This window comes from Oncorhynchus kisutch, linkage group LG14 (genome assembly GCF_002021735.2).
Source record: "Oncorhynchus kisutch isolate 150728-3 linkage group LG14, Okis_V2, whole genome shotgun sequence".
Lineage (NCBI taxonomy): Eukaryota > Metazoa > Chordata > Actinopteri > Salmoniformes > Salmonidae > Oncorhynchus > Oncorhynchus kisutch.
In genome coordinates this window covers 5395191-5410684 of record NC_034187.2, presented here as the reverse complement: position 1 = coordinate 5410684, position 15494 = coordinate 5395191, and the positions used below count along the sequence as shown (strand labels likewise).

The 15494-nt window shown below is 45.0% G+C and overlaps 1 protein-coding gene across 2 annotated transcripts in view; it reads left to right on the top strand.

Annotated features, from left to right (window-relative positions):
* The first annotated feature begins 169 nt into the window (after positions 1 to 169).
* Positions 170 to 15494, top strand: part of LOC109904356 (DDB1- and CUL4-associated factor 5) — a 29721-nt gene continuing 14396 nt past the window's right edge. The window contains exons 1-5 of one of the 2 annotated variants that reach the window (XM_031787689.1): positions 178 to 1021; positions 1162 to 1410; positions 4258 to 4404; positions 8204 to 8240; positions 11488 to 11627. In XM_031787689.1, coding sequence (XP_031643549.1) covers positions 1203 to 1410; positions 4258 to 4404; positions 8204 to 8240; positions 11488 to 11627 — 532 coding nt within the window. In that variant the 5' untranslated portion in view covers positions 178 to 1021; positions 1162 to 1202. Of the gene's footprint in view, positions 1411 to 4257; positions 4405 to 8203; positions 8241 to 11487; positions 11628 to 15494 lie in introns of both variants that reach the window. The other variant, XM_031787691.1, reaches the window with a different exon arrangement.

Below are 15494 nucleotides of genomic sequence, written 5' to 3'. Positions count from 1 at the left end.
AACCAAGTTTCTTCTCAGGACAAGCCTGGTTGTAGCTATTGTAGATGTGTTCGAGTCGTCAGGGACAAATTTGACATTAACTACCTATAAAATGTTCCTCTTTCTAAACCTGCTCCGAAAATGTACTTCTGCTAGTCAAAACCGGAAGACCTGCCCTGAGAGCAGGTGTGAGTAGCCACCAATGCGATATATTGACTATCGTAAAAGTTAATGAAAACAAATGTGCTTGTGTCTTCATTTAAGGTTAGGCTAGCCCGATATGTACTCTTCCTTCGGGATTTTGGCAATGAGGTCCTTTGTCTACGTCCCCACAGTCAAATTAACACATGGATAATATTTGTATGCCTCTGCGTGCGATTTGAAGGAAGTTGACAAAGTCTATTGAGTATCTGACACTTCGTCATAGTGCTAACGCTAGTTAGCATTGGGTCACGGAAATACCTCTAACTTCCTCCATACTGGACAGGAAGTAGATACAGGTACAAAGTCCTTATGTTATATTCAGATGTAGACTGGCTCTGGCAGCCAAATACATTATCGAAACATTAATCGAGTCTCAATTGCAACACGGTTCTAGAAACAAAGTCCTTTACTTTCATATCACATCAAAATAATTTCACAAATAGTGTTTTAACCAGCTTTATCGCCGTTGCAGCCGACAGTATTTTTCAGTGACAACACGTTTCTTGGCGGCCTTCCGTTACTACACACAGGTGTTTGGGAGCATGCTAGATAGTACAGGTGGTCCCTTTGTAACATAAAGATGACGGTGTGGGAACCCAAATAAAGGTGTGTCGATTTAACCTTTTTTTGTTGAAAATTATTATTTCTCCCCGATATGAAATATTTAAGATCCTTCGCTTCGAAAAATGTGTAAGGTCACATCTTAAGAATATAAATGGTATAGGCGGGGTTTATGACGACCGAAGGGGAGCGGAACAGGAAGTGACTACACGGAAACGGCACTGCTGCTAACAACGACAACAGCATTACGCTCGGGGATATCTCCCTTCTCCTTAACGTAGGTTAGAGACAGACGGATTGCATATATGAACTTGGAAACATGTACAATTTTCGGGGTAATGAAGCGCACAATATCGGGTAAAGTTAAAGTGCACAAGTTGGTGAGGAATTGCAAGCTGTCTTTCTGCTGTGTTTTAGCTAAGCAGGCTAACTAGCTAGCTAACGGCTCCAGGAAAAAAATGAAGGAGGTGAAGGGTTGCGGTATGCGGTCCTCTGTGGGCTTTCTGTCTCAGAGAAGGCTTTTCGGGAACCCGCTGATGAAGGAAGAATTTCAGAGACTCCGGTTGGCAGGATGCACAAGCCTTTACAAGAAAGATATGCTGGGACATTTCGGGTGTGTAAACGCCATAGAGTTTTCCAACAATGGAGGGGAATACCTTGTGTCCGGTAAGTTGGTGAATTGACCATCACTACTTATGGAAGTTGCTATCCGAGCAGCTAGTGTGTTGACAGATTCCTAGCTGACTAGCTAGCACGTCAGATATCAAGCTTAGTTGGTTAGGACGGCGAATATGCACATTTTGCTCCCTGTTCATCTATTGTCAACATGCCAAATGGTCAATTATGACCTGGAAAAAAGACTGGCATGTACAGGCCAAGCCTGCATGCGTAAAACTAACAATCATTTTGGCTAACTACTAGCAAATAAAACCTAACGTTATCTAGGTTAGCATGTTATCCAGCTGACAAGTTAACGTTACCACAACATGACCAAATATTTGTATCTGTGACATGACTGTATTTATATAGCCCTAGCTGGACTACGTTCCTGCTCCTTCCTTTGATATAGGGTTGATTTTCATGAAACTGGCACTTGACCCCCCAAAAAACGTTTTCCACCATAATTCCTCTTGCTAAGATTAGGATCTGTATTTATATATTTCAAATCAAATCAAATGTTATTTGTCACATACACATGGTTAGCAGATGTTAATGCGAGTGTAGCGAAATGCTTGTACTTCTAGTTCCGACCATGCAGTAATATCTAACAAGTAATTTAACCTAACAATTTCACAACTACCTCATACACACAAGTGTAAAGGAATGAATAAGAATATGTATATGAATGATCGATGGCCGAACGGCATAGGCAAGATGCCGTATATGGTATAAAGTATGCACGTGCGTGGATTTAAGCATTAAAAGTGACTTTAAAAATAATAATTTATCCAAGAATTTAACAGGTAATATTGGTGATTTGGACGGTAGAACTACACGGTAATGTAAAAGTTGGATTCTTTTGTGATCCATTAAGTCATATGGTATAAATCATAATTTGGTTTTAATCCAGAGAGGTTATACAAAGTATCTTGATCCTCTAGGAGGCTGTGGAGAGATCCAGATTGTGGATTTAAAAGAACATGAATATCCACCAATAAAATGGTCTGACGGTGAAGTGGACATACTTGCTATTCATATCCCGAAATACATTTTAAATAGAAAGTTAACCAAATTAGTTAAGATCTTGATACCCTATTTGTGGACAAATCACCCTGATTTTAATTATTTAGTCATGTCCCAGTTTACCTATGCCTACACTTAACTTGTTTTTTAAAGTTATATAACAAAATTATAGACAAAATTAAACAGGCCTATTTATACTGAAGCAAAATATAGATGCAACATGTAAAGTGTTGGTCCCATGTTTCATGGGCTGAAATAAAAGATCCCTGAAATTTTGTGCACAAATTTGTTTTACATTCCGGCCTACCTGGGTGGCGCAGTGGTTAAGGACTGTGCCACCAGAGACTGGGTTCGCGCCCAGGCTCTGTCGTAACCGGCCGCGACCGGGAGGTCCGTGGGGCGACGCACAATTGGCCTAGCGTCGTCCGGGTTAGGGAGGGGGTTGGCCGGTAGGGATATCCTTGTCTCATCGCGCACCCGCGACTCCTGTGGCAGGCCGGGCGCAGGGCGCGCTAACCAAGGTTGCCAGGTGCACGGTGTTTCCTCCGACACATTGGTGCGGCTGGCCTCCAGGTTGGATGCGCGCTGTGTTAAGAAGCAGTGTTGCTTGGTTGGGCTGTGTATCGGAGGATGCATGACTTTCAACCTTCGTCTCTCCCGAGCCCGTACGGGAGTTGTAGCGATGAGACAAGATAGTAGCTACTAAACATTTGGATACCACGAAATTGGGGAGAAAAAAGGGGTAAAAAAAACAATTGTTTTACATTCCTGTTAGTGAGCATTTCTCCTATGTCAAAAAAATCCATCCACCTGACAGGTGTTGCGTATCAAGAAGCTGATTAAACAGCATGATCATTACAAAGGTGCACCTTGTGCTGGGGGACAATAAAAGGCTATTTAAAATGTGCAGATTTGTCACATAAAACAATGCGACAGAAGTTGAGGGTGCGTGCAATTGGCATGCTGACTGTAGGAATGTCCACCTGAGCTGTTGCCATATATATTAATTGTTCATTTCTCTACAATAAGACAACAACATTTTAGAGAATTAGGCAGTACATCCAACCGGCTTCAGAACCCAGACCATGTGTAACCACGCAAGCCCAGGACCTCCACATCCGGGTTTATTCATCTGCAGGATCGTCTGAGGACGGAGAGCGTGGGGTGCTGAGGATTATTACATAAATTGATTGATTTCTGTAACTCTGTAAAATCTTTGAAATAGTTGCATGTTGTGTTTTATAGATTTGTTCAGTGTGTATATACACTGCATTTGGAAAGTTTTCAGACCCCTTGACTTTTTCCACATTTTGTTACATTACAGCCTTATTCTAAAATTAATTACATAAAAAACCATTTTCCTTATCAATCTACACACAAAGCAAAAACAGGTTTTTAGAAATGTTTTGAAAATTTTATAAGAAATTAAAAACGGATACCTTATTTACATAAGTATTCAGACCCTTCGTGAAGGTCAGTCAATTTGAAACATTTCAAGAACTTTGAAAGTTAGTGCAGTTGCAAAAACCATCAAGCGTTATGATGAAACTGGCTCTCGTGAGGAACGCCACAGGAATGGAATACCCAGAGTTGCCTCTGCTTCAGAGGATAAGTTAATTAGTTACCAGCTTCAGAAATCGGTGGCAAATAACTGAACCTCAGATTGGAGCCCAAATAAATGCTTCACAGAGTTCAAGTAACAGACACATCTCAACATCAACTGTTCAGAGTCGAGTGTGTTTCTCTACTGGTGGGCCTTGCAAGAGAAATAACCCCAGACCAAACCACAAGTTTGTTTTTACTGGTTTTGTTTACTGTCCCTATCTACAGGAGGGGATGACCGCAGAGTGCTGCTGTGGGATATGGAGAGAGTCCTCCATGCTCGCTCGGCCAAGCCTCTCATACTGAAAGGAGAACACCTCTCCAACATCTTCTGCCTGGCTTTTGACAGCACCAACAAGAGGGTGTTCTCTGGGGGTGAGACAAAATAAAATTGTCCTTTTTGTTTTAGTTCTGAGCACGGGATGGTCGGAGTATCAAAGTATGCGAAACGGACCACGTGGGGCACAACGCAACGTTTCTTGAAATCAATGGCGGTCGTTATTTGAGCTGAAGTGAGAGAGAATAAACTCAGAATGGTTGCCCATTCACATCTCCATATTTTGCCTGATTTAAATATTTTAGCTTGCTACGTTAATAAACACATACTGTGTTCGCTTTGGCACGTTTACCTGCCTACAATGCCAACTGTAGTGTGCGTAGATCCCAAGTCAATAGGGCTAACTGGCTAGCTACTACTGTTACTGTTAGCTAGCTAGATAGCCACGTATAATTGGTAGCTAACAACTACCAACGAAGAATTAACATCAACCTAGCATAACATTCGTTTTAGGTCATTTCTTTCCTGTTAAATTACCTGGCTAACTTAGATTATTATGATTCACATATAGATGGCTGATATTTCTGAAGTAAAACCATTGCTTTGTGTATATCTTGTTTTGTCTCTGTTTTTGCCATTGTCCTGACTGGAGGAAGGTTCAGTGAATGGTGCTACTCGGCCTGAGGTAATATAGTTGGGGGAGTGCTGCTCAGCATGAGGTAATATAGTTGGGGGAGTGCTGCTCAGCGTGAGGTAATACAGTAGGGGGAGTGCTGCTCAGCGTGAGGTAATACAGTAGGGGGAGTGCTGCTCAGTGTGAGGTAATACAGTAGGGGGAGTGCTGCTCAGTGTGAGGTAATACAGTAGGGGGAGTGCTGCTCAGCGTGAGGTAATACAGTAGGGGGAGTGCTGCTCAGCGTGAGGTAATACAGTTGGGGGAGTGCTGCTCAGCGTGAGGTAATACAGTAGGGGGAGTGCTGCTCAGTGTGAGGTAATACAGTAGGGGGAGTGCTGCTCAGTGTGAGGTAATACAGTAGGGGGAGTGCTGCTCAGCGTGAGGTAATACAGTAGGGGGAGTGCTGCTCAGCGTGAGGTAATACAGTAGGGGGAGTGCTGCTCAGCGTGAGGTAATACAGTAGGGGGAGTGCTGCTCAGCGTGAGGTAATACAGTAGGGGGAGTGCTGCTCAGCGTGAGGTAATACAGTAGGGGAAGTGCTGCTCAGCGTGAGGTAATACAGTAGGGGGAGTGGGAGGTAATACAGTAGGGGGAGTGCTGCTCAGTGTGAGGTAATACAGTAGGGGGAGTGGGAGGTAATACAGTAGGGGGAGTGCTGCTCAGCGTGAGGTAATACAGTAGGGGGAGTGGGAGGTAATACAGTAGGGGGAGTGCTGCTCAGTGTGAGGTAATACAGTAGGGGGAGTGGGGGGTAATACAGTAGGGGGAGTGCTGCTCAGTGTGAGGTAATACAGTTGGGGGAGTGCTGGTCAGCGTGAGGTAATACAGTAGGGGGAGTGGGAGGTAATACAGTAGGGGGAGTGCTTTGGTAATACAGTAGGGGGAGTGCTGCTCAGTGTGAGGTAATACAGTAGGGGGAGTGCTGCTCGGCATGAGTTAATACAGTAGGGGGAGTGCTTTGGTAATACAGTAGGGGGAGTGCTGCTCAGTGTGAGGTAATACAGTAGGGGGAGTGCTGCTCGGCATGAGTTAATACAGTAGGGGGAGTGGGCCCCCCCCCCCCCTTTCATCCAGAACAGCCTAAATTCTTCGGGGCATTCTACACGGTGTCGGAATCATTCCACAGGCATGTTGGTCCATGCAGACGCGATGGCATCACACAGTTTCTGCAGATTGAATGGTGGTGTGTTTTTATACGGTGAACAGCCCCCCTTTTCCATCTCATCCCATATATGCTCTATTTCACATGTCAAAGTGCCGTGTCTCTGCAGGTTTTCACTCCTCCCTTGTACCTGATTGATGAGTTAAGGTCACTGTAAGGAACTCCCATCACCTGGTTGTCTAGGTCTTCATTGGTAAAAACAAAAACCTGCAGACACCAGGCCCTCCATGGAATGAGTTTAACACCTCTACTCTACTGGGCTGTGGTCTAGGGACTGAACAGGAGACTCAAGTAAATTAAACTCGCTGTCTTGTTCCAGGCAATATTTTTCCACTCCTCAATTGTCCAGTGTTGGTGATCACTTGCCTGCTGGAGCCGCTTCTCATTGTTTTTAGCTGATAGGAGTGGAGCCCGGTGTTGGCCGGTCTGCTGCTATAGCCCGGTGTTGGCCGGTCTGCTGCTATAGCCCGGTGTTGGCCGGTCTGCTGCTATAGCCCGGTGTTGGCCGGTCTGCTGCTATAGCCCGGTGTTGGCCGGTCTGCTGCTATAGCCCGGTGTTGGCCGGTCTGCTGCTATAGCCCGGTGTTGGCCGGTCTGCTGCTATAGCCTGGTGTTGGCTGTCTGCTGCTATAGCCCGGTGTTGGCTGTCTGCTGCTATGCTTTAGCCCATCTGTGACAAGGACTGACGAATTGTGCGTTCTGAGATGTTCTGCAAACCACTATTCTACTGCACCGTTATTTGTCTGTTTCTGGCCCGCCTGTTTTAACTTGCACAATATTTGCTATTTTCCTTCGACCTCTCTCTTCGCCCACAGGACTGCCGCTGACTGGAGGATTTTTGTTTGTCACACCATTCTCTGTAAACCCTAGACACCGGTGTGCCCGAGACACTGGAGCCGGTGTGCCTGGCATCGACGATTATACAATGCTCAGGTCACTCATTTTGCCCCCACTCAATCGGAACAGTAGCTGAATGCCTTGATGCCTGTCTGCCTGCTTTTTATATAGGAAACCACAGCCACGTGACTCACTGTCTGTAGAAGGGATCCATTTGTTTGAAATGGGGTGGTGTACCTAATAAACTGGCCTGTGTGTATTTGTTTTGTCGCCGTAGTATCACTTATACTGCAATGAAAAAACATGCAGTTGTTGCCCTAAGCATGTCATACGTTCTTATGTGCTTCTGTTTTGGTTATGAATGGGGTATGAAGTCCTTATCTAGGTATCCTTCAACTAAAATGTTCTAATTAAGCAATAAGGCACAACCGTGTGTGGTATATGGCCTATATACCACGGCTAAGGGCTGTTCTTAAGCACGACGCAACACGGAGTGCCTGGATACAACCCTTAGCCGTGGTATATTGACCATATATCATATATCATATATCACAAAACCCCCCTGAGGTACCTTATTGCTGTTATAAACTGTTTACCATGTAATGTTTTGTTACATTGGTAAACAGTTTATAACAGCAATAAGGTACCTCAGGGGGGTTTTGTGATATATGGCCTATATACCACGGCTAAGGGCTGTTCTTAAGCACGACGCAACACGGAGTGCCTGGATACAACCCTTAGCCGTGGTATATTGACCATATATCACAAAACCCCCCTGAGGTACCTTATTGCTGTTATAAACTGTTTACCATGTAACGTTTTGTGATATATGGTCAATATACCACGGCTAAGGGTTGTATCCAGGCACTCCGTGTTGCGTCGTGCTTAAGAACAGCCCTTAGCCGTGGTATATAGGCCATATATCACAAAACCCCCCTGAGGTACCTTATTGCTGTTATAAACTGTTTACCATGTAACGTTTTGTGATATATGGTCAATATACCACGGCTAAGGGTTGTATCCAGGCACTCCGTGTTGCGGAGCAGTAAAAATACACGTTTATACCTGTGGTATACGGTCAGATATACCACGGGTGTCAGCCAATCATCATTCAGGGCTTGAACCATCCAGTTTATAATATTTAGATTTAGTGTTCTATGGGTCGACCCCGTAGCCTGATTTTCATGTGTTAATTTGTGGTCTGTTGTGTCTCTTTCTCAAGGTAACGACGAACAGGTCATCCTTCATGATGTAGAGCAGTGAGTATATTATCAGTCTTCATCAGTGTGTGCCTACACTGGAATCAGTCTTCTGCCTCTCGTTCCACCCCATCTCCTTGTACCTGCCTCTCGTTCCACCCCATCTCCTTGTACCTGCCTCTCGTTCCACCCCATCTCCTTGTACCTGCCTCTCGTTCCACCCCATCTCCTTGTACCTGCCTCTCGTTCCACCCCATCTCCTTGTACCTGCCTCTCGTTCCACCCCATCTCCTTGTACCTGCCTCTCGTTCCACCCCATCTCCTTGTACCTGCCTCTCGTTCCACCCCATCTCCTTGTACCTGCCTCTCGTTCCACCCCATCTCCTTGTACCTGCCTCTCGTTCCACCCCATCTCCTTGTACCTGCCTCTCGTTCCACCCCATCTCCTTGTACCTGCCTCTCGTTCCACCCCATCTCCTTGTATGTACCTGCCTCTCGTTCCACCCCATCTCCTTGTATGTACCTGCCTCTCGTTCCACCCCATCTCCTTGTATGTACCTGCCTCTCGTTCCACCCCATCTCCTTGTATGTACCTGCCTCTCGTTCCACCCCATCTCCTTGTATGTACCTGCCTCTCGTTCCACCCCATCTCCTTGTATGTACCTGCCTCTCGTTCCACCCCATCTCCTTGTATGTACCTGCCTCTCGTTCCACCCCATCTCCTTGTATGTACCTGCCTCTCGTTCCACCCCATCTCCTTGTATGTACCTGCCTCTCGTTCCACCCCATCTCCTTGTATGTACCTGCCTCTCGTTCCACCCCATCTCCTTGTATGTACCTGCCTCTCGTTCCACCCCATCTCCTTGTATGTACCTGCCTCTCGTTCCACCCCATCTCCTTGTATGTACCTGCCTCTCGTTCCACCCCATCTCCTTGTATGTACCTGCCTCTCGTTCCACCCCATCTCCTTGTATGTATCTGCCTCTCGTTCCACCCCATCTCCTTATACCTGCCTCTAGTTCCACCCCATCTCCTTGTATGTACCTGCCTCTCGTTCCACCCCATCTCCTTGTATGTACCTGCCTCTCGTTCCACCCCATCTCCTTGTATGTACCTGCCTCTCGTTCCACCCCATCTCCTTATACCTGCCTCTCGTTCCACCCCATCTCCTTATACCTGCCTCTCGTTCCACCCCATCTCCTTATACCTGCCTCTCGTTCCACCCCATCTCCTTGTATGTACCTGCCTCTCGTTCCACCCCATCTCCTTGTATGTATCTGCCTCTCGTTCCACCCCATCTCCTTGTACCTGCCTCTCGTTCCACCCCATCTCCTTGTATGTACCTGCCTCTCGTTCCACCCCATCTCCTTGTATGTATCTGCCTCTCGTTCCACCCCATCTCCTTGTACCTGCCTCTCGTTCCACCCCATCTCCTTGTATGTACCTGCCTCTCGTTCCACCCCATCTCCTTGTATGTATCTGCCTCTCGTTCCACCCCATCTCCTTATACCTGCCTCTAGTTCCACCCCATCTCCTTGTATGTACCTGCCTCTCGTTCCACCCCATCTCCTTGTATGTACCTGCCTCTCGTTCCACCCCATCTCCTTGTATGTACCTGCCTCTCGTTCCACCCCATCTCCTTGTACCTGCCTCTCGTTCCACCCCATCTCCTTGTACCTGCCTCTCGTTCCACCCCATCTCCTTATACCTGCCTCTCGTTCCACCCCATCTCCTTATACCTGCCTCTCGTTCCACCCCATCTCCTTGTATGTACCTGCCTCTCGTTCCACCCCATCTCCTTGTATGTATCTGCCTCTCGTTCCACCCCATCTCCTTGTATGTATCTGCCTCTCGTTCCACCCCATCTCCTTGTATGTACCTGCCTCTCGTTCCACCCCATCTCCTTGTATCTGCCTCTCGTTCCACCCCATCTCCTTGTATGTACCTGCCTCTCGTTCCACCCCATCTCCTTGTATGTACCTGCCTCTCGTTCCACCCCATCTCCTTGTATGTACCTGCCTCTCGTTCCACCCCATCTCCTTGTATGTACCTGCCTCTCGTTCCACCCCATCTCCTTGTATGTACCTGCCTCTCGTTCCACCCCATCTCCTTGTATGTATCTGCCTCTCGTTCCACCCCATCTCCTTATACCTGCCTCTCGTTCCACCCCATCTCCTTGTATGTACCTGCCTCTCGTTCCATCGCATCTCCTTGTATGTACCTGCCTCTCGTTCCACCCCATCTCCTTGTATGTACCTGCCTCTCGTTCCACCCCATCTCCTTGTATGTACCTGCCTCTCGTTCCACCCCATCTCCTTGTATGTACCTGCCTCTCATCATCTGCATCATCATAAGTGATAGGTCAGTATAGACACGTGGCTTCATTCTAAGTGGTAGGTCATTTATTAATACGTGGCTTCATTCTAAGTGGTAGGTCAGTATAGACACGTGGCTTCACTCTAAGTGGTAGGTTAGTGGTAGGTCAGTAGTAACACGTGGCTTCATTCTAAGTGGTAGGTTAATGGTAGGTCATTATTAATACGTGGCTTCATTCTAAGTGGTAGGTCAGTGTAGACACGTGGCTTCATTCTAAGTGGTAGGTCAGTGTAGACACGTGGCTTCATTTTAAGTGGTAGTTTAATGGTAGGTCAGTATAGACACACGTGGCTTCATTCTAAGTGGTAGGTCAGTATAGACACACGTGGCTTCATTCTAAGTGGTAGGTCAGTATAGACACACGTGGCTTCATTCTAAGTGGTAGGTCAGTATAGACATTAATGTGGGCATTGGGACATAGTCTGAAACCCCATTTAGATAAACCATACCGCCTCATGTACAGTGCATTCGGAAAGTATTCAGACCCCTGGACATTATCCACATTTTGTTACGTTACAGCCTTATTCTAAAATGTATAAAATAGTTTTTTTCCCCCCTCATCAATCTACACACAATACCCCATAATGACATCACAATACCCCATAATGACATCACAATACCCCATAATGACATCACAATACCCCATAATGACATCACAATACCCCATAATGACAAAGCAAAAACAGGTTTTTAGAAATGTTTGCAAATGTATAAAAAAAACTGATATCACATTTGTCATTTTGGGGGTATTGTGTGTAGATTTGAGGCACACAAAAAAATGATTTAACCCGTTTTAGAATAAGGCTGTAATGTAACAAAGTGGATTAGTTGAAGGGGTCTGAATACTTTCCCGAATTCACTGTAGGCCTATCAGGGAATTATTGACTTTGCTGTTGTACAATGAAGTCGCTGTATTCTGTTTCCCCTCCAGAGGCGAGACTCTGAACGTGTTCCTTCACGACGATGCGGTGTACGGCCTGTCAGTCAGCCCCGTTAACGACAACGTGTTCGCCAGCTCCTCGGACGACGGACGGGTCCTCATCTGGGACACACGGCAGCCGCCACACGGAGGTAATAATACACTTAACTTTTTTTTTTTTTACTGAGTTACAGGAAATCTGTCAATTTTTAAATAAATTCATTAGACTCTAATCTACGGATTTCACGACTGGGCAGGGGCTCAGCCATGGGTGGGGCCTGGGAGGGCATAGGCCCACCCACTCACCACTATACACGTCAGCTACTACAGCAACTGAAATGACTGCAAAACTTAGCAAAGAACTGCAGTTAGTTTCGGAATGGGTAGCAAGGAATAAATAACTTAGTCCTAAATATTTCCAAAACTAAAAGCATTTTATTTAGGACAAATCATTATCTAAACCCTAAACCTCAACTACATCTCGTAATGAGTAACATGGAAATTGACTAAACTGCATGGAGTAACCCTGGATTGTAAACTGTCATGGTCAAAACATATTGATACAACAGTAGCTAAGATGGGGAGAAGTCTGTCCGTAATAAAGCACTGCTCTGCCTTAACAACACTATCAACAAGGCAGGTCCTACAGGTCCTAGTTTCTACCTTCTTAACAACACTATCAACAAGGCAGGTCCTACAGGCCCTAGTTTCTACCTTCTTAACAACACTATCAACAAGGCAGATCCTACAGGCCCTAGTTTCTACCTTCTTAACAACACTATCAACAAGGCAGGTCCTACAGGCCCTAGTTTCTACCTTCTTAACAACACTATCAACAAGGCAGATCCTACAGGCCCTAGTTTTGTCATAGCTATCCTATTGTTCAGTCGTGTGGTGCCACAAAGAGGGACTACAGAAAATTGCAGTTGTCTCAGAACAGGGTAGTACGGCTGGCCCTTGGATGTGCACAGAGCGCTAACATTAATGACATGGATGTCAATCTCTCATGGCTTAAAGTGGAAGAGAGATTGACTTCCTCACTACTTGTTTTTGTAAGAAGTGTTGACAAGCTGAAGGTACCGAGCTGTCTGTTTAAACTACTAGCATACACCTCAGACACCCATTCATACTCCACAAGACATGACACCACTGGTCTCTTCACAGTCCCCAAGTCCAGAACAGACTATGGGAGGCACACAGTACTACATAGAACCATGACTACATGGAACTCTATTCCACAGTACTACATAGAACCATGACTACATGGAACTCTATTCCACAGTACTACATAGAGCCATGACTACATGGAACTCTATTCCACAGTACTACATAGAGCCATGACTACATGGAACTCTATTTCACAGTACTACATAGAGCCATGACTACATGGAACTCTATTCCACAGTACTACATAGAGCCATGACTACATGGAACTCTATTCCACAGTACTACATAGAGACATGACTACATGGATCTCTATTCCACAGTACTACATAGAGCCCTGACTACATGGAACTCTATTCCACAGTACTACATAGAACCATGACTACATGGAACTCTATTCCACAGTACTACATAGAGCCACGACTACATGGAACTCTATTCCACAGTACTACATAGAGCCATGACTACATGGAACTCTATTCCACAGTACTACATAGAGCCATGACCACATGGAACTCTATTCCACAGTACTACATAGAGCCATGACTACATGGAACTCTATTCCACAGTACTACATAGAGCCATGACTACATGGAACTCTATTCCACAGTACTACATAGAGACATGACTACATGGATCTCTATTCCACAGTACTACATAGAGCCCTGACTACATGGAACTCTATTCCACAGTACTACATAGAACCATGACTACATGGAACTCTATTCCACAGTACTACATAGAGCCACGACTACATGGAACTCTATTCCACAGTACTACATAGAGCCATGACCACATGGAACTCTATTCCACAGTACTACATAGAGCCATGACTACATGGAACTCTATTCCACAGTACTACATAGAGACATGACTACATGGATCTCTATTCCACAGTACTACATAGAGCCCTGACTACATGGAACTCTATTCCACAGTACTACATAGAACCATGACTACATGGAACTCTATTCCACAGTACTACATAGAGCCATGACTACATGGAACTCTATTCCACAGTACTACATAGAGCCATGACTACATGGAACTCTATTCCACAGTACTACATAGAGCCATGACTACATGGAACTCTATTCCACAGTACTACATAGAGCCATGACTACATGGAACTCTATTCCACAGTACTACATAGAGACATGACTACATGGAACTCTATTCCACAGTACTACATAGAGACATGACTACATGGAACTCTATTCCACAGTACTACATAGAGACATGACTACATGGATCTCTATTCCACAGTACTACATAGAGCCCTGACTACATGGAACTCTATTCCACAGTACTACATAGAACCATGACTACATGGAACTATTCCACAGTACTACATAGAGCCATGACTACATGGAACTCTATTCCACAGTACTACATAGAGCCATGACTACATGGAACTCTATTCCACAGTACTACATAGAGCCATGACTACATGGAACTCTATTCCACAGTACTACATAGAGCCATGACTACATGGAACTCTATTCCACAGTACTACATAGAGCCATGACTACATGGAACTCTATTCCACAGTACTACATAGAGACATGACTACATGGAACTCTATTCCACAGTACTACATAGAGCCATGACTACACGGAACTCTATTCCACAGTACTACATAGAGACATGACTACATGGAACTCTATTCCACAGTACTACATAGACATGACTACATGGATCTCTATTCCACAGTACTACATAGAGCCCTGACTACATGGAACTCTATTCCACAGTACTACATAGAACCATGACTACATGGAACTATTCCACAGTACTACATAGAGCCATGACTACATGTAACTCTATTCCACAGTACTACATAGAGCCATGACTACATGGAACTCTATTCCACAGTACTACATAGAGCCATGACTACATGGAACTCTATTCCACAGTACTACATAGAGCCATGACTACATGGAACTCTATTCCACAGTACTACATAGAAACATGACTACATGGAACTCTATTCCACAGTACTACATAGAGACATGACTACATGGAACTCTATTCCACAGTACTACATAGAGACATGACTACATGGAACTCTATTCCACAGTACTACATAGAGACATGACTACATGGAACTCTATTCCACAGTACTACATAGAGCCATGACTACATGGAACTCTATTCCACAGTACTACATAGAGCCATGACTACATGGAACTCTATTCCACAGTACTACATAGAGCCATGACTACATGGAACTCTATTCCACAGTACTACATAGAAACATGACTACATGGAACTCTATTCCACAGTACTACATAGAGACATGACTACATGGAACTCTATTCCACAGTACTACATAGAGACATGACTACATGGAACTCTATTCCACAGTACTACATAGAGACATGACTACATGGAACTCTATTCCACAGTACTACATAGAGCCATGACTACATGGAGCTCTATTCCACAGTACTACATAGAGCCATGACTACATGGAACTCTATTCCACAGTACTACATAGAGCCATGACTACATGGAACTCTATTCCACAGTACTACATAGAGCCATGACTACATGGAACTCTATTCCACAGTACTACATAGAGACATGACTACATGGAACTCTATTCCACAGTACTACATAGAGACATGACTACGTGGAACTCTATTCCACAGTACTACATAGAGCCATGACTACATGGAACTCTATTCCACAGTACTACATAGAGAAATGACTACATGGAACTCTATTCCACAGTACTACATAGAGCCATGACTACATGGAACTCTATTCTACAGTACTACATAGAGCCATGACTACATGGAACTCTATTCCACAGTACTACATAGAGCCATGACTACATGGAACTCTATTCC